At 41.9% G+C, this 20,211-nt stretch overlaps 1 protein-coding gene across 1 annotated transcript; it reads right to left on the minus strand.

Moving 5' to 3' along the window:
• Window positions 1-575: 575 nt before the first annotated feature.
• LOC127581955 (uncharacterized) lies at window positions 576-10,730 on the minus strand. The gene is made up of 5 exons (XM_052036746.1): window positions 10,641-10,730; window positions 9,932-10,042; window positions 5,909-6,442; window positions 4,737-4,919; window positions 576-2,559 (listed from the first exon to the last, which is right to left on the minus strand). Exons 4-5 carry the CDS (start codon window positions 4,810-4,812, stop codon window positions 1,397-1,399), a joined length of 1,239 nt encoding a protein of 412 aa, XP_051892706.1. The 5' UTR covers window positions 4,813-4,919; window positions 5,909-6,442; window positions 9,932-10,042; window positions 10,641-10,730; the 3' UTR covers window positions 576-1,396.
• Between the last annotated feature and the right edge of the window lie 9,481 nt (window positions 10,731-20,211).

Raw genomic sequence — 20,211 nt, forward strand, 5'->3', positions numbered from 1 at the left:
GATTTATTGTAAAAACCCGCAGAAAAGTGAATCTTCTATCCTTAACCCGACTGGAAAATATTCAACTTCAGCTTCACAACAGTGTACGCCTCAACAACAGCTCTCTAAAATGGCCAGGTAAAAAAGTTCAATGACACCAGATCCCATAAGTGAATAAAAAAAAGTAATCATGAATCACTTACCATATGTTGAAAGGTGAGGAGCTAAAGACTGTATGTTCCAAACACTTTCAGACATTTTGAAAAATCAGCAGGACACATGCTGCATATTAAATCTCTGTTGATGAATGTTAACATACGGATGCAGTGTTGGCATATGTCTATTTTGCTTGTGACGCTAAGGAGTAGATAAACTGCCAAAGTTGCTGGGATTCTTCTTCTAAAAAGCCAAACATTTATCTAAGAATTGATAGGAGCCATTTAAATTCAAAGCATGTTGAAGATTTCAGATTAGTTTTTGACATTTTGAAGTAATAAGTTTATGCTGCCAGAATAAAGCAGCAAATTTGAGGGAATCATCCCAATGTTTTGAAGTTACTTTGTTATAACACCCGAGGTGGCCATTTAGGCAATCTTATGGTGGTTCTAACAGAGCAATCCTACTGACCCAATCCCTCCATTATTTCCCTATAACCCTGCAGCTTATTCTCTCTCATGCAACCATCAACTCCGTTTGATCCTTTTGCCACTTACCTGCACTAGAGGTAATTTACAGAAATCTAATTAACCTATCAGCACATTGTTGGGAATGTGGGAGAAAACCCAAGTATCCAGTGGAAATCCAATGTGCTCTGGTCAAGCGTCACATGTTTGACTGAAACAAACAAGATCCTGAAGATCTTGACAGGGTGGATGTGGGGAGAATTTCCACCTGTGGGAGAACCTAGGTCTGGGGGGTCATTGTTTGAGTATTATGGGTAACCCATTTAAGGCAAACAGGAGGCAATTCTTTTCCTCTTAGAAGGTCAAGAGTCTTTGCAACTCTCTTCCTCAGAGGACAGTGGAAACAGAGTCTTTAAATATTTTGAAGGCATTGGGTGATGCTCGATGAGCAGGAGGTGAATAGTTACCATGGGTATGCAAGAATGCAGAAATGAGGTTAAATCAGATCAGCCATGCTTTTATTAACTGGCAGAGCAGGCTTAAGAGGCTGAATGGTCTAATCCTGCTCCTAATGTGTACACTTACATATTCATATGTACATCCTCCATAAATTTTAGAACATTCAAAATACTGCAGCCCTATCCTAACTCATACCATCCCGAGGGACTATCAGGATAATTCAAGATTAGTCATTGTATGATTGGACACAAATATGGACAACGTCTCATCTCAAGAACTACGAGGCTCAAGTCAGAGTTTGCAACCTCAGGCTACTAGCCAGGGTCTGAAAAGTATCAAACTTGATGTGTTATTTTGAATCGGTGACTTTGTTTCCAACGCTCTCTGGTACGGCGTCCTTGATTTTCCACAATTTCATGCAAAAGGTTAACATATCCATAGTCACTGCCCCAAGGAAGGTCACCTTTGGTTGGTGAGCTTGTATTAACAGCTGTTTCATTGTTTGGTGTGACTGGACCACGTCTCGAGCCTGAAAGGATTACAGCCTCGGAGCTGATCTGGCCTCTTTTCACTCTTTTAGTTGTTGATAAATCCCCCCTTATCAATGACGTAGGGTTGCCTACTCCAGAAGAGCACTTCATACTATTCTCATCGTTCTTTAGTCTTGATTCCCTTCTTCTGTCATCCACAACTCTTGTTTCAACTTGTGCAATATTTCCTTGACTTCCATTTTGCTCAGGCATTTCACTTTCCTTGCCACGTTGTCTTTCAGTCACACTATTCATTAAACTGATGCTTGAATCATACAACTCGCCAGAAACTTCTTTGTTTAATTTTTCTCTTGCCAGTGAATTTCTCACTACATCATGCCTACTACTCACCACTGTAGTAGTTATAGCCAGGTTATCATCTGGATTCACATTATTGTCAGTAGCCATTTTGGGCAATGGTATGATCGTTCCAACAGGTTTGCCATTTCCGTTCCTATTCCATTTTGTTACATCAGACCCTGCCTGGTTCTGGAAGGATGACATAGCCAATGCTTTTGAATTGCTCACTGTTCCATAATCAAGAACTCCTGTTGACTGATTTTCAAAGACCACTGAGGATGGACCGTCGTCACATGTTGCCTTTTCCTGTTTACTTGTGACGCCCTTGTTTTTTACACTCTCCCAGTCCTCAGTAAACAACTGAGATGTTGATGCATATATATTTGATATCTCTTGACTACAGTAAGTTAATTCAGGCAGATCCTTGGGAGGAATTTCATTTACCTGTTGAACCCCTGCTATTACTGATGCTGTGTGTTTATTGTTCACATCCACTCCTGACACTGAATTGACTGCCTGCACTTCTGTATTAGATTTTTCTTTAGGAGCCTCCTTTTGGGGGTCATTCTCATGTTTATTGCTTGTTTGCCTTCCTGGTATTATCTGCTTCTTTTCATGTTTCCTTTTCAACAGCAGAAGAACTAATAGAAGGAGAACGAAGAGCAGCCCTGTGAAGAAGCATATAATAGGGGCAAAGTGAGAATGCATGAGACTTAAAGGTCCTTCCGTCACTTTCCAGGGTAAAAGGAGTCCCAGTACCCGAAAGGAAAATTTGCAAAGAATAAACAAAGTTTTTCAGGCTTATCTTTCTCCTCTAGCACATGGGTGTAAAACAGATGGAACAAGGGAAACATCTTTCCTTTTTCTGTTATCATTGATGTCATTTGGGTAAGGTGAATGCAGCAAAGAGGCTGGGATACGTGTATGCTGCACACCTCTGCCCATCCCTCACACTCACTGTCCTGAACAATCCAATAGCCCCAATAGGAGAGTCTGGAACATTTGATTTTCACTCTCACTTTCAACTAAAAATCTTATGAGTGCTTGAAATTGGAGATGGAAACATTGCAGGCTTCGTTGTCAGTAACACTTATACCACAGATGAGTTTCTCATGTAGAAAGTGAGAGGAATCAAAAGTTGTCATTCAGGGTAAGAACAAGTACTGCCAGGTGGATGAGCGTGTTGGTGGAGGGGAGCTGGTTGGATCTTTGTTCCAGAAAGAAGTGGAGGGCCCCAAGACCTTTGTGATGGGGAAGGCTCGGGAGTCCCTATCTGTTTTGTATTGTATTAGGTCTGAAAATACTCAGGACCAATCCTAGGTGATGAAAATTTCTCTGATTTTTTTTTTAGCCTTCCTGAAGCTGCTGATGTATGTCCAGCTTTATCATGCCCTACCAAAGTGAGCATTCTACATTGTGGGCCAGTGAAGGTCACCAACCTGAGCTTGTCCACATCCTTCATCTGCTCAGTGCCAACTTTCAAGAGGGTTCAACAAACGATGGTCAGGAGTTTTTTTATTCTAGGATCTAGGCATCACTGGCAAGGCCAGCATTGGTTGCCCATCCCTAAATGCTCTCGAGAAGATGATGGTGTGCCTCTTTCTTGAACCATGACAGTCTTTCTAGTGAAGATGCTCGCACTGTGGTGTTGGGTATGGAGTTCTGGGATATAGACCCAGCAAAAATGAAGGCACAGCTAATGTACAACTTGGAGGGTAACATGCAGGTGGTGGTAAGCTCATGTGCCTTCAGCCCTTGTCCTTCGTGGTCGTAAAGGTCACAGGTTTCAAAGGTGCAGTCAGAGTAGACGGGGCAAGTAACTGTCGTGCATTTTGTAGATGGTACACACTATAGCCACTATGCATAATGGGTGGACAAAATGAGTGTTTAGTGTGATTGGTGCCCTTGAGGTATGCTGCTGTGTCCTGGAAGATGTCAATTTTCTTGCCAGTTGTTGGTGTGATACTCATCGATGCCAGTGGAAAGTATTCCATCACACTCATGACTTGTGCCTTGTGAATGGTGGAAAGAGCTTAAGGCATCAGGTGGTAAGTCACTCACCAGAGGGTACTCAGCTTCGGCCCTGCTCTTGTATCCAAGGTATTTATGTGGCCGAGCTAGATGAGCTTCTGGTCCATTGTGACTCACAGGATAAGAATGGGAAATCTGGCGTGGTAATGCCATTTAGGTTAGACTCCCTCTTGTCGGACATTGTCATTGGTGGCACGTCTGTGGTACAGATGTTACTTACAACTTATTAGCCCATGCCTAAATGTTATCCAGGTCTGCTGCATGCAGCCAAGGGCTGCTTCATTTGCTGTAGAGTTGCACATGAAATTGAGCATTGTGCAATTATCAGTGAACATCCCCAATTCTGACCTTCTGATGGAAGGTCATTGATGAAGCAGCTGAAGATGGTTGGGCCCAGGATACTGCCCTAAAGGACGCATGTAATGATGTCCTGGGCAGGGATGACTGACCTCCAACAACCGTAAACTTCTTCCTTTGTATATGGTACAAATCCAACCACTAGAGTTTTCCCTTCATGCCATTGATTTCAGTAAAAATACAGTGAATTATTCCTCATTTCCTCCTGCAGGAACATTGACACCAATTGTAACCATATCACTGTTGCACTGGTTCAAATCAGATACCAATGCACCAACTGGATAGTGAGCTGGTACCTCCATTCCTGTCAGGTTGTGTAATATCACAAGGACATTGATAATACCGATGGAAAATTCATTCTGCTGTGATCAAGTTTACCCTTCGCTGATAACCAAATAAGTTTAAAGGAAATGTTACTAAAAGCCTATGCGTATGATAAAAATTTGTCAAAACATACCTAGCAGCCCAAGTAATTTTGGGAGCAGTCTCTCAGAAGCTACATGTTGATTGGGCCAGGTTGTACTTGAACTCATCTCGCAGCCAAAATCAGATATATTCCAGACAGGAGTTCCTTGCAAATTGGGAGGATCACGGCAAGTAACAGAATACTCATCATCAAGAACAGATTTATTCACAAGACCTGGAAATATTAATTGTAGAATTATTCAGCTAGCTGTACCAAAACACTATAAAGTACATTAAAAGCAAAAATGGAAAACCCACCAGGCATTGACACAGACCTAGAATTAGGACAATGATACATACATCTTCCACAGATACTGCCCGACCTGCTGACTATTTTCAGTACCTACAATATTTTGCATTTGAATTTCCAACCCTTTCTGCTCAATATTTGGAAACAATTATATTTATACCTACATTCCTGTCAAGGATAATTTCTGCATTTATACAAACATTACTGAAGAAAGAGGAACAAGAAATAGCTAAATAGCCCCTCGACCTTTCTCCACAACTCAATGAGATCCTTTACCTCAAATCCATTTTCCTCACCAATCTCCATACTACTTGTTTCCCTCAGCATCCAACTACTTTATTAAACTGAACCCTGAATATGCTCAATACTTGGCAAAAAACGATATATTAAAACACATTGTTAATTTGGTGCAATAGTAGTATAATAATTACACCACTCATCTAATTATTTAGAGAAAGGAATTACTGATCTACAAATCACAAGTTCAAATCCCACGCTGGCACCAGGGAGAATTTCAAAATCGTTAAGAAACCTGAAATAAAAATCAATCATTGTGATCATCAAAAAACGTGATCAAAATTACAAAACGATCCAACCAACATCCCTTAATGAAGGAAATCATTAATTCTTAACTGATCTGTATCTCAGATGCCAGACAGGGTAATATGACAGATTTTCTTCAATAAGCTAAACCGGAAATCGCCCAGTAAGACATTCAATTGTTCCAAGTTCTCTGTCGAGGTACAATAAGAATAAAGATAAAGAATAAAGATACATGGATAAAGTCACATTCAACTTCTACAGCTTTGCTAAATATTTCCAACACCTACAATATTTTGCACTTAAATTTCCAATACTGTCCAGTTAGCAGGCATCAGCAAGAATCAGAAAACCAGTCAATTTAAACAAATTACCTCCTAGGAAGATTGCAAAATCTGCAAGTTCACAGGAGCAGATCCAAGGATTGTCCTGGAGGCCAAGCTTCTGGGGATGAAGGTCTGCAAAAGTCTCTGTCCTCAGGAAAGTCAGTTTATTGTTGGAAAGATCAAGGATGGACAGCTTCAAGTTATTCCTGAAACTTTGGTCTGCTATAGTATTTATCGCATTTTGAGAAAGATTGAGTTCAGCCAGATTGGAAAAGTTGGATAGAGTGGCCACATCAATTGCACGAATTCTGTTCCTGACCAAAGAAAGTTTAACCAGGCTTGCAGGATTGGTGAACCAGGAGGCACTGATGGTAGATAATTTATTGCTGTTCAGAATCAGGACAACCAGTCCGAGGAAAGAATTGAAAGCTCCTTGTGCAATACTTGTAACACCACTGTTGGTGATTGTTAAGTTGGATACAGAAGCAAGTCTTGAACTGTTGAATACGGTGACATTGATGGACCCAATCCCACTCTCCACTTTGAACAAAAGGAGTTTTACATTTGGGGGATACCATGAAACTGAAAAACAAAAGGTTTTGAAAGTGACAAGTTTTTAACTGGTGTAAAACAGAAGCTAATATTCATGATATAGGCTTCAAAAAAGCCCCAAAGATTCTAAAACTACAATTAGCACACTGAACATTCATAAATCAATGGATTTTGTAGACAGAATATTCATTGGCAACATTGTGTCAAACAATGAGTGAGGCCAAATTGATGCTCAGAGCAATAGTCTACTGTTATGGATAAGTAATAACTGAGCAATTAACAATGGCTTTGCCAGTGATGCCCACATCTCATGAACAGAAACAAAAACATGCAAGGACCAGATGCAGAAGAGGGCCATTTGGCCTGCTCTGCCATTCAGTAAGATCGTGGCTGATCTCTTATCTCAATATCATTTTCCTGCCCTATCCCGATGTCCTTTGGTACCTTGAATTTCCAGAAACCCATTAATGTCTGAAATTTCACATTCCCTGGCATAGAAAATCCCAAATATTTACTAATCTCTGAGTGAAGAACTTCCTCCTCATTTCATTCCAAAATGGTCTACTCCTACTTTGAGACAACTACTCCCATGCAGCTCTCAGCCAGAGGAAGCATCCTCCCTGCATTTATCTTGCTCGGCCCTGTATAAATGCAAGTTCCAATGAGGTCACTAATCATTGTTCTAAACAAAAAAAGAGGGATTGTCTATTTATTCCCTTCATATATGACAGACCTGCCATTCCAGGAACTGGAACTGTATTTGTCTCCATAACAGAGTAAATTTACTTAGAAAGATCCTGTGGTATAAAGAACAAAATGAAATTTTGGACAGAGACTGCAGAGTCATCTCCGAATAAAAGTGGAGAAAATTCTCCAGAAAAATTCAGTGAATGGAATACAATTATATTTGAATTAGAGTCATACAGCACGGAAACAGGCCCTTCAGCCCATCAAGGCCAGGCCAACCTTATTTCAAAAATAAACATTATTCATAATAAAAAAATATATACAAAGGAAGAACACAGTGCAAAAGACAAAAGCTTAACATTCCTGATTGTTACATTCAGTAGTGTAAAGCTTTAGAGAAAAAAAAACACAATATAGCACCATTGCCACTAATGTGCTTCCCTGAGGTGATACCCCTTTTTGTTCGAGGGGCTTGTCCGCTCAACTCTGCCCCTCCATGTGCAGGGATGGAAGAACCCTAGGCTGTGGTCCTTCCCCACAGAGCCTTTGCATTGGCTGCACTGAGTTTCAGCACATCCTTCAGCACGTACTCCTGCAGTCTGGACTGTGCTGTTACAGACACCTCACTGTGCTGGAAGACCAACAAGTTCCAGGCAGCCCAAAGGACATCCTTCACCAAGTTGATGACCTTCCAGCAGCACTTGATATCTGTCTCGCTGTGTGTCCCCGGAAACAGCCCATAGATTAGAGAGCCCTCTGTCACGCAGCTGCTGGGGATGAACCAGGACACAGACCCTTGCATCCGTCTCCACATCCTCTTTGCAAATCCAGTCTGCAAAGAGGTGCGTGAACATTTCCCCCCCCACCCCACCCTGTAGTCTTCCCGAGGGCAGCATGCATTGGGGATGATGTGTCGTCTGTAGAGGAAAGCTCTGACTGTGAAGGCACATCTCACCACCAGCCAAGCAGGTGCTTGTTGGACAGATCTGGCGATGAGGCATTCTGCCATATGGTTTGGACTGTTTGCTCAGGGAACAAACCCACAGAATCCACAGTGTCCCTGTCCCAAAGTGTCTGCAGTATATTCCGCACTGACCACTGTTGGATGGACCTGTGGTTAAAGGTGTATGCTTGGAAGAACTCTTCCATAAAGGACAGGTAGTGTGACAACACCCAGCTGACTGGGACATTGCACGGTAGAGGGGCCAGGCCCATCTTTCGCAACACCGGGGACAAGTAGAACCTCACACACACTAACTGATACAGCCACACACGAAGGTGGTCATCAGGATGAGGGCAACAGTGGGTACACTTTTGCCCCCATTCTCAGGGGACTTGTGCAGCGTGACCTGTCGGATTCACTCTGTCTTGGAACCCAAGATAAACTGGAAGACATCCCGGGTGATTACCAAGGTAGAGGAGTGAGGAACAGGCCACACCCGTGCCAAGTACAGCAGCCCTAAGAGCACATCGCACTTGATGACCAAGTTTATCCCAGTTATCGACAGAGAATGCCATTTCCACAAACCCAATTTTTGTTCTACCTTCCCAATCCGCTCCAGCCCATTCTTGTTATATGCCTCAGCACCTCCAAACCTGATCCCCAGCACCTTCACGTAATCGGACCTGACGGTGAAGGGGATGTTGGATTGGTCGGGCCAGTTACCGAAGAGCATGGCCTCACTCTTCCCACGATGCCAACTCGAACTGGTCGCAGATGCTAATCAATCTGTGAACTGACCATGGGTCTGAGCAGAAGATGGTAGAGTACAGGGAGAGTTTGACTTGTGTGCTTCCACTGCCCGGCAATGTCACCCCTCTGATGCTCTCGTCCTTCCTGATGGATTCAGCAAAGATTTCTATGCAGCACATAAACAAGACAGGAGAGAGTGGACAACCCTGCCTGACTCCAGACTTGATGGGGAAACTATCCATCTCCCACCCATTGACTTGAACTGCACTACAGAGATCTGTGTAGAGCAGTTGGATCCTATTTCTGACTCCCTCCCCAAAACCCATTTTGGAGAGCACATCTAGCATGTATGTGTGTGATATCCTGTCGAAGGCCTTCTCCTGATCCAAGCTGACCAGGCAGGCATCCACCCCTCTGTCCTGCTCGTCAATGGTATCTCTGAGCAGAGCAAGGCTGTGAGAGATGTTCCTGCCAGGTACAGCACAGGTTTGGTTTGGGTGCATCACCTGTCCCAGAACAGACTTGACCCGGTTGGCAATGGCCTTGCACAGGATCTCATAGTCCCTATTCAATAGTGAAATGGTCTCCAATTCCTGATGTCCTCCTTCTCTCCCTTTTGCTTGGTGATGAGGGTAATGATGCCCTTCCTCATGGAGTCTGACATTCTGCCAGCACACCTACACTAATCCGATTTTATATTCCCACCAACTCCATCCCAAATCCTCCTATACAGCAAAAGCACAGTGACAAGTTAACCTACCAACCCACATTTTTTTTTAGGAATGTGGAAGGAAACCAGAGCACCAAAAGAAACCCACACAGTCAGAGGAAGAACCTCTGCAGAGACAGTACTGCATGGCAGGACTGAACGCAGGCCGTTGGAGCTATAAGACACAAGCTCCAATCGCTGTGTTTCTGTGCCACCCATTTTACGCATATAAAGTTAGTCTTGGTCACTTTTAGCAAGGTGGTCATCAGGATTGATTGACAGGGTCTCATCCATCAGTCTCCACACTGCCTAGGATTAGCATTGCTGTTTTATGAAGCCTTGTGCAAAATGTGATTGGACAGATTGAGAACTTACATTTATTTACTTACAGTAGTCTGCAAAAAAATAATTCGGTCATAAATATACTTACCAGGCGGTATTACGGTGCAGAAGTACTTATGGTTTTCTGCTTTTACGCATGGATCACTAACCTCACACGTTGAATACAACAGACTCCAAACATAAAGCACTGACAGCAACACTGGGGGGGAAAAGGCACAAAATCAACCAACAGCGGGCACGGAACACAATGGGGCAATGCGAGTTTGATGGGACGTGGGGAAGCGCTATTTTCTAGGTTTGCCCTCATTTCGCCTGGCGTTTCCCGTCACAAAACATTACAGTTATACAACTCACTCCACGAGTGTACATACTGGTGCCATCTACCTGAATGAATCTCTTGCAATTGACGGACGCGACCAACTCAGGGAATGGCCAAGTACCCCAGCACCATTGTACAGAATGGAGAAGGGCTGGGGGGAGGAAGAGACTTATGCCCCGGAATTTTTGTTCGGCTCTTTCTCATGACATAAGCACTCTCCCCTTTAACCCACATGCAGACTCGGTGACACGGAGCAGGTCCCTCACCGCCCGGCTCCGGGCTCGGTTAGCCGCATTGAGCTCCAACTCGGAGTCCAAACTTCTCAGACAAGTAGTTAGGTGTGGGTGCAGGCATTATAGAAGACGGATGTGATCAGATCCCACCTCCAACTTGGAACCCATCAGACCACTGTTAATTAATCCTGGTATAATTTTAAACAAATATATACTAAAATTTAATGTATAAACCAAACACTTACAGCTTATGTTTCGCTTTGAATCGCTGTCCGCGGGATCCGAACATCTGGAGAAAGTTGGGTTATGCTGTATTCACAGCTGGCGACTGAAACTCTCTGCAGACTGTGAAGAACGGGTAGTCTACCTCGTGGTTTCTGATGTTGGAAGACTTGTTACAAACACGTGCGTGTTACTTGGCCTCTATATGCGTGACCGTTACATGAGCGCCGGAGTGTGTCCATGAGCTGCAGGGGACCTGCAGGCCTGTATCACCTACCGCTAAAAACCCACACGCTGAGATGGGGGAAGATTGCCATGCCCTGTTACACTTTAAAAGGCGCTGGTGTTTATGCATGGCTTTGGTTGAGAAATCGGTTGCGATTGCCGCCCAAGGATGGTCTAATCTTGCAACTCATCAACATGAATTTATCACTCAAACTGAGAAAAATGTAACAGTTCTACAAAACATCTCTCTGCAATCAGAACACAAAAGGCAAATCTCAATCGAGTTGAGCAGTATTTATTGCCGCAATGGGGCTTCTTGGATATAGGTAACGGAATTGATGCGAAATAACTTAGAGGGACAGATTGACTTCAAACTCTACCAAACATCCAACAAGGGAATTGTTGCTATATAAGATATCTTTATTAGTCACACGTACATCGAAACACACAGTGAAATGCATCTTTTGCGTAGTGTTCTGGGGGCAGCCCACAAGTGTCGCCACGCTTCTGGCGCCACCATAGCATGCCCACAGCGTCCTAACCTGTACCTCTTTGGAATGTGGGAGGAAACCAGAGCACCCGGAGGAAACCCACGCAGACGTGGGGAGAACATACAAACCCCTGACAGACAGCAGCTGGAATTGAACCCAGGTCGCTGGCACTGTAATAGCGTTATGCTAACCGCTATACAATATCTTAATGAGATTACTGTTAGATCATAATGGTTCCCAAAATAAACAAAAAGTTTAAATAAAGCAAGGGGAAATAGACTAATAACCTGTTTGTTCTGATAAAAGTAGATATTTCATTAATTAATGACTGTAAAAAAAAATTCCAGCTATTGCTCCTAGTAGCACAATCTTTGTATCATCCATGAAACTGTGGTCAGTTCCATCAATGCTGATAGAGTGGTGACTAGAACTTTGATCCCTACTCCCGAACATTGATCCCTACTCACGAACATTTATCCCTACTCCCGAACATTACTATTAATAACAACTATTTGCCTATGAGAATGCAACCAATTACTAAGTCAATCCAAAATCTGCCTACCATGCCTACAAAGACTCTTATTAAATAGTCTATTGTTTGGCATTTAGTCAAAACTTTTAAAAGCATTGACAAGCCAACTAACTTCTTCAAAATGTTCACTCAGCACTCAATTGGCAGCACACTTGAATTTAAGTCAAAAAGATTGAAACCTCACTCCAGAAACCTGAGCACAAGATTCCACATTGGCCCTCCAGTTCAGTGTTGAGAGAATGGCCTCATCTCCCTTCAGTAGTGGACTTCATGGCACTTTCTTTAGGAGCAGGAGTGTTTTTCAGGCCAATATTTGTTCTTCAATCAATATCACTAAAGCCAGATTACCTGGCCATTATCACATTGACATCTGCAGAAATTTGCTGTAAGCAGAGTAGTTTCTGGGTATTCCATAATAGTGACTAGACTGAAACATTGCTGTAAAAATGCTTTAGAGCATCCCACGGTCAAGGTGCACACAATGTAAATGTAAGTCCTTTTATAATTCATCTACTCTTAACTTGTTTACAAATGTACCTCTATTGATTCCTTTGTGCGTGATTGAAGTTCACTGACAGGCCAATGTAATTGCCTGTTCTGATTTACTAAGAGCAGAAATCTTGGCATCGCAAATGCTCCTATCCAATGTTTGGGGCACGTTCCAAGATTGGAGCTCAAAATCTCATTCCTTGAGCGTTTTTGAGCAGTTTAGAAATTCCTTATTCTATCCAGGATCACGTCAGCATTCACGTCAACACTTTCAATATTATTATTAGCCCTTTGTTGTTTTACTGGTAGCTGTGCATCATTATCTCGAGTGAAAGTATAAATGAATTCTCAGCAACCTTCTGAATCCTAGTGCAGTTAATAAAGACAGGTTCATTACACCACAGCCCACCATTATCATACTTCTTGGTGAAAGCAGCTTTAGTCATAAATTCATACAGCACAGAAACACCAATTCTACTTTAATCCCATATATAACCTCCAGAGATCTGTTGTTTTCCTCCTGATTAAATATTTTTGGTTTGATATTAGTTTTACCATATCTTTTCAACTCTGGGGATATACACGGCTTCCTGTTGCATGGGTTAGTTTTGAAAGTTCTTCACCTCTCTCCCTTCTGTGATGGGATAATATTTTTGCAAGATTTGTTAATTATTGCCACTAGCTCTTTGTCACTGCTTCGTATCAGTCCAGTGAAATGTTGGTTTGGTTCAGTGGAAACACCTCACCTCTCAGGCAAAAGATCAATCCTGTATAACATAAAACTCATGAGAATTAATAGCATTCTCTGTGTGTTAACTGCACAGGGACCACTTGAGTGAAAGCACAAATCATTAATCTTATGTTGACCCCCTCTGCACTCCCATGGGTCATTTAGTTGACATACCATGCTGCTCTTTCTCTCAAGGTTGCTATGGTGACTTGTGATTGCAATTTCAACAAAACCCATGCAGCCATTTTAATGAACTTTTTCAGTCCCCCTGCTGAGCTGAGAGCCCCAATGTTAGGGAGTTTGGGACCATTTCTATGCAGTCATTTCTAAAAAAAAGAGAAAATTATCTAGTATATTTATACAGTCTTTAAAAATAGACAGTCCTGTGTTGAAATAACGGAAAATTCCGGTTAAATACACCGTTAACATTTGGGAGAGGATGTAATGTCTTTGACCTGAAATGTTAACACTGTTTTCACAGGTGCTGCCTGACCTACTGAGTGTTTCCATCATATTCTGCTTTAATTTCAGGTTTCTAGCATCTCTAGTTTTTGATTTACCTTCACAGAAGTCCTGATAGCTCTGTGGGCTGGGCCTTTTTATCAGTACATATCCCCAGTGATTCACCCTATCCCAATCATTTACCCTTTTTTTTAGAAACACCAGCAAATTCTCAGAATTTCCTTCTATTATTTCAGAATTTTTCTATTCATTTGTTCCTTTTAACTACTACCATCGGCACAATAGCGTAGCAGTTAGCATGATGCTATTACAGCGCCGGTGATCGGGGTTCAATTCCCATCAGTCTGTAAGGAGTTTGTACATTCTCCCGTGTCTGCGTGGGTTTCCTCTGGGTGCTCTGGTTTCCTCCCACATTCTAAAGATGTACGGGTAGGTTAATATGGGTTTAAAATGGGCGGCGCGGACTCATCGGGCCGGAAGGGCCTGTTACCACTCTGTAAATAAAATTTAGAAAAAAATTTAAATTTTTTTAAAAAAATCATTGTCAGTAAACACTATCTGGGGGGGGGGGGGCATGGAATGTCTGTGTTAATTTCTGAGACACAAGTGAAATACTCTACCCCTCCACCATCACTTACCTCAAGCCCAGTTACAAAATTAGATCCACTTAGTCCTCAACAACGGGAATTTCTGTGCTGTGGATCAAACGTCATTCAACCATCACAGCTGCCTCATCAGTGACCTTCCTTCCATCATGAGGTCAGAAGTGGGAACGATTCTGCGATGTTCAATTCCATTTGCAACTCCTCAGCTAATGAAGCACACCATGCCTGCATGCAACAAGACCTAGTCAAAATTGAGGCTTGGGCTTATGAGTGGTAACATTTGTGCCATAAAACTAGTGGGAATGACGTCTTAACAAGAGAGAATCTAACCACTTAACCCGACATTAAATGGCATTACCATCATCGAATCCCTCATCATCAAGTAGGTCACCATTTATCAGAAACTCAACTGGACCAGTCAAACAAATACCATGGCAACGACAGCAGAGCAGAGGTCGGATAAAAGCAATCTGCTGGAGGAACTCCAGTTCTTCTTCGTCACTTCATCTGATTGCTAAACCCTTTGGCTGGCGGTACTGAGGGAGTACCTTCACTATAGGGATTGCAGTGTTTCAAGGCAGCAGTTTACCAACACCTTCTCAAGGACAATTAGGAATGGGCAATAGATGTTGGCTTTTCCAGTGACACCCAAATCCCAAAAAATGAATATAAATGATAAATCACCAGAGACTGAAATGAATTCCCACCATTGCTATATTGTGGGTTCCCATCAACAGCAAGTTTAACTGGACCAGCCATGTAAATATTGTTGAAAAAAATACACATTAGAGGCTGCAATGAGTGACTGAACTTCCGACTTCCTTTAGATTACCTACAATGCAAAAAGTGCGTGATGAAATGCTCACTACTTTCCTTGTTTACAGAAGGCTAACCAGGACAAAGCAGGTATTTGATTGATCCTTATCTACCATTCCTAAGTATGCACTTCCTCTCCCATTGTCACACTATAGATGCAATATATGCCATCTTCAAAATGCAACATAGAAATTTCCTACCTTCTCCCGAACTAGGGGTCATTGTCTAAAATAAGGTTGCTCATTAAGACTAAGATGAGGTGAAATTTTCTCTTTCAAAGTGTATGGGGGTCTTTGGAACTCTCTTCCTCACAGGGCAGTAGAAGCAAAGTCTTTTGAATATTTTTAAAGCAAAGGTAGACAGGCAGCAATACATACTTGAGGTTACAAACAGCTCCTCCATGATTTAATTGAAGAATGGAACAGGCTGAAGTGGCCTAATCCTGCTCCTGATTGGAATGCTCGTCTGTGCTAAGGGAAAGGCCTGTGTGTGGAGAAAGCACCAAGAATCAGAAATGGATTGAAGGATAGCTACAAGAGAGGAAACAGGTGAAAGGAGTTATGAGCTTTCTGAGACAGGCAAAAAGTGGGCATTGAATACAGGCACTGCTGTTCACCATCTCCATATATTGATGATTTGGACTGCTGAATTGGAGATGCAGTTTTGAAGTGTGTATAATATTAAACTCTGGAGTATAGCACCAATTATAGGAAAACAGAACTAGGCATTAAAAGTGGATAGATGAATAGTAAATTAAATTCAACATACTGAAGTGTGAGGCCTCATAACTGTATCAGAATGAATTCATTTTATTCATAAGATATAAGAGCAGCAAAATGAAATGTCAGAAAAATGAAAAATACCTTGGAATCTTTTCTAAAACAAAAGAATAAAAAGAATAGTGATTATAATCTTAAACTTAAAAGCCTTGGTGGATCACTCTTGCTGCTCACTTTGCTTTCCGTTGGTCACAGACCTTCAGCAGATTCTCGATGGATATTTTTTTAATCCTTCAGCATCAACATTTGAATTCAATGCCCTCTACAGGGCATCTGTGGCATTTTCAAGCAGCTTAAATAAAGGATTGAAAAATCTCACATGGCAGGAAACATAAAACAAGAAATAAAAATTACATTTAAATCATTTTATTGGAAGCAAAATGGAGAGAGAGGTATGGATCAGATGAACCCAATACGTATAAGAATATGCCACTTAACCCCACCTCTCAGCTGTGCCTGCTCTCCCATTCAATAAGATTATGGCTGACCTTTAACCTCAGCTCAACTTTCCTGCACTAACTTTACATCCATTGATTCCCCTAATATCCAAAAATCTATCAATCTCTGTCAATAATAGAGCACCCATAGCCATCTGTGATAAAAAAACTTTGAAGATTTCCTCTCAACTCTATCCTGAATGATTTCCTGGTTCTAGACATTCTAGCCAGGGGCAACAAATTTCACAATAAAACATGTTTAGCCCCTTAAGAATGCTATATGTTTCAATGAGCTCATTGCTCATTCTTCAGTCCAGAGAGCACAGGCCCAGCCTGCTTGACCTGGAAAATTCACCATTCCTGGAATCAATTTGGTGAGACTTCTGCTGCACCCCCACCACAAGTATACCCTTCTTCAGATAGGGAAAATAGACTAAATCACAATATTCCAAATGCAATCACACCAGGGCCCTATGATGGGAGCAACAGTTTGCAGCTAATGGCTATGTTATTACACTTGATCCCTCATCTAAATTATTGATACATATTGTGCACAACTGAGGTCCCAGTACTGATCCCTGTAGCACTCACTAACCATAGCCTCCAACCAACCTGTTTATTTCTATTGTTCTCTATTCCTCAACCTACCACAGTACACTAGCATCAACACCATGCACTCTAATTTTGTGTGGCACTTTCTGAAGGGGTTCAGAAGGTACAGATACACATCATCTGGTTCACCCCTATTTATTCTGCTAGTTAGAACCTCAAACAATTTCAACAAATTCATCAAACATGATTTCCCTTTCAGCAATCCTTGCTGACTTTGCTCAAATCTATTATTTTCCAGCAACAATCTGCTGGAGAAACTCAGCAGGTCACGCAGCATCTTTGGGAGGAAAGGGATCTTCAGGTCGAAACCCTGCATCAGAATGAAATATTGACAATTTCTTCCCTCCAACATATGCTGCTTGATTCGCTGAGTTCCTCCAGCAGATTGTTTGTTGCTCCAGATTCCAGCATCTGCAGTCTCTTGTGTCTATTATTTCCCAGGTGCTCTGTTACTTCACCCTTAACAACAAATTCTAGCATTTTCCCCACACTACATATCACTGACCTGGAGTGGCTATAGTGGGTGTCCATCTCAGACAGTAGAAATGCCCAGAGAAACAAAGGACTGCAGATGCTGGAATCTAGATGAAAAAAAACAAGATGCTGGAGGCACCTGGCCTGCTGAGATGAAATGCCCAAGCTGGTCTTAAATGAAACTCTCAATTAAAATGCATTACTCAGTTGTTGCTGGATTCAGACAGCTGACATAGTTACCAAAATCACAGCGGTTGAATTTATCCTGGGGCAAGGTCTATTTTGACTTCCATTTGACATGGTTTCCTCAGTGGATGGAACTAAAATGCCCCAAACTTCTTGGATAGTTGACTACAGTCACTGAGCATTCTACATTCTTGAGGGGGGAAAAAAAAATTGGCAGAAAACAATCCACTGATTGATAAAACTGGCCTGCAGGGTTAAGTGCATCTGAGTGGTGATTGACTAAACTATAATGAACATTTTGGGAGGCAGGCAGGGAGAGAAGGAACTAAAGAAGAGGGAGAGAAAAGCTGGGTCAGTATCAGAGACATACTTAACAGACTAACACTAAAACCATGGAAAATAAGGGGGCAAAAGGGAACAATTTTGACACTAGAGTCAGAAATGGCTTCGGAGGACAGGAAAATTGCAAGTGTCACTCCAAAGGGAGGTAGGCAAAAGACAGGAAATTGTAGGCCAGTTAGCCTGACTTCAGTGGTTGGTAAGACGTTAGGGTCCATTATTAAGGATGAGGTTTCAGGATACTTGGAAGCTCATGAAAAAATAGGCCAAAGTCAGCATGGTTTCCTCAAGGGGAGATCTTGCCTGACAAATCTGTCGGAAGTCTTTGAGGAAGTAACAGGCAGGATAGACAAAGGAGAGTCAGTGGATGTTGTTTACTTGGATTTTCAGAAGGCCTTTGACAAGGTGCTGCACATGAGGCTGCTAAACAAGATAGGAGCCCATGGTATTACAGGAAAGGTACAAGCATGGATAGAAAATTGGCTGACTGGCAAAAGGCAAAGAGTGGGAGTACATGGGGCCTTTTCTGGTTGGCTGCTAGCGACTTAGTGGTGTTCCCCAGGGTTTGGTGTTGGGTCCGCTACTTGTCATGTTATATGTTAATGATCTGGATGACGGAATTGGTGGCTTTGTGGCCAAGTTTGCAGATGATACAAAAATAGGTGGAGGGGCAGGTAGTGTTGAGGAAGCAGGGAGTCTTTAGAAGGACTTGGGCAGGTTGGGAGAATGGGCAAAGAAATGGCAGATGGAATACAGCGTAGGTCATGCACATAGGTAGAAGGAATAAAAGAATAGACTATTTTCTAAACAGGGAGCAAATTCAGAAATCGGAGGTGCAAAGGGACTTGGGAGTCCTAGTGCAAGATTCCCTAAAGGTTAACTTGCAGGTTGAGTCGGTAGTAAATGTATAATATCTAAGGAAGGACATGCTGGCATTGGAGAGGATCCAGAGGAGGTTTACAAGAATGATCCCAGGAACGAAAGGGTTAATGTATGAGGACCGTTTGATGGCTCTGGGCCTGTACTTGCTGGAGTTTAGAAGGATGATCTTAGAGTAAGGTCCAGAAGCAGAGCACGATAGTCAATCAAGTCAAAAGCAATGCTAACTACAGAGAGAGACCGAAGCAAGAATATGTACAACCTGTACACTGTGATGGTCAGGGATGGTGCTCAAGATAATGAATTCAGTGTTAGAGAACAATGGGAGAATTAAAAATTGCGGCAAGGACATTTGTAGCAAAGTCTTGAATTTGATTATGTGGAAGGCCCAAATCTGGGGCAGCTAAATTTGAGAAGGAAATAGCAGGGTTAATAATGCATAACACTATGTTCTGTAGTTTCTAAGATTCTAAGGTAAGATCTTTTAGGAGATTGTAAGGTCAAAGGAAAAATCAAGTACAAAGGGAGATCAAGAGGAAGTACACGCAACCTAGAAGAGAATTTGCAGTCGACAGGCACAGCAGTCCCTGCACATACAGTGATGAAGAGGTCCTCCAAGGTTCTGAGGAACAAACTGTGACTATCATATGTTTTTTTTTGACTATTACTTCTTTGTACTGGGTGCAACTTAATAAATCTGCTATGCTCATAACCAATTTTCAACACCTAGTAGTTTATCATAGTTGCAAACAAGTCCCTTCAGCAAAAATTAGAAATTACATTTTGAAATGTAAATTATTTTTCTATACCTGTGAAAGTTGGTCCTTCAGTACTCTTAGATTATTGATTACAATTAGCAGAATCCTGCAAGTAGCTCATGTCCGATGAATCTGAACATTTTTTTTGAATTGGTGACTAAAGTAAAAATTGGAAATGTTTATTAATGTTCTTTTACAGACTTCCAGAAAATATTTGACACAATCGTAACAGACTACTAGCTAAAGTTAAAACTGATGGTAAATTATTGACCTTGCAATGAAATTGGTTGAAGGTAGGAAACCAAACCTAAATAATGTCAAATGGATTTAAATCTAGGAAATACAATGTCATTTGCAAACTGAAATCCATTTTGGACCAAAAAGAATAAAACAGGGAACTTTCTAGATGGTGATAACACAGAGCAGCGGAGGACCACAGAAAGACAGGCTCAACCTGCACGGAAGTAGGAAAATAATCTGATGGAATGCTGTCTTTTATATCAGAAGGACCTAGAGTAATAAGTAGAAAAACTTGTGCCAAAGCTACACACATTAGGGAGGATATACTTGCCTTTGAGGGTGTGCAGCAAATTGTAGGGAGAGGTTAACAAGTGCTGAATTTCTGGAATTGAAATATCATGGTGAAATTTCACTGAACATTTCAAATTGAAACCTATAGGACAGAGAGGAAAAACTATTTCGACTGGTTGGGGAAATCTAGGACTTAGGTATACAGTCTGAAGTTCAGAGCCAAATACTGGGATTATTCAAGCGGTCAAA

Source organism: Pristis pectinata, chromosome 23 (genome assembly GCF_009764475.1).
Source record: "Pristis pectinata isolate sPriPec2 chromosome 23, sPriPec2.1.pri, whole genome shotgun sequence".
Taxonomy (NCBI): domain Eukaryota; kingdom Metazoa; phylum Chordata; class Chondrichthyes; order Rhinopristiformes; family Pristidae; genus Pristis; species Pristis pectinata.

Coding starts and splice junctions, on each gene's coding strand:
- LOC127581955 (XM_052036746.1), bottom strand. CDS start 4,812: ATGAGTTCAAGTACAACCTGGCCCAATCAACATGTAGCTTCTGAGAGA. Junction 2,560..4,736: donor AAAATTACTTGGGCTGCTAG/GTATGTTTTGAC, acceptor GCTTCTTCACAG/GGCTGCTCTTCGTTCTCCTT.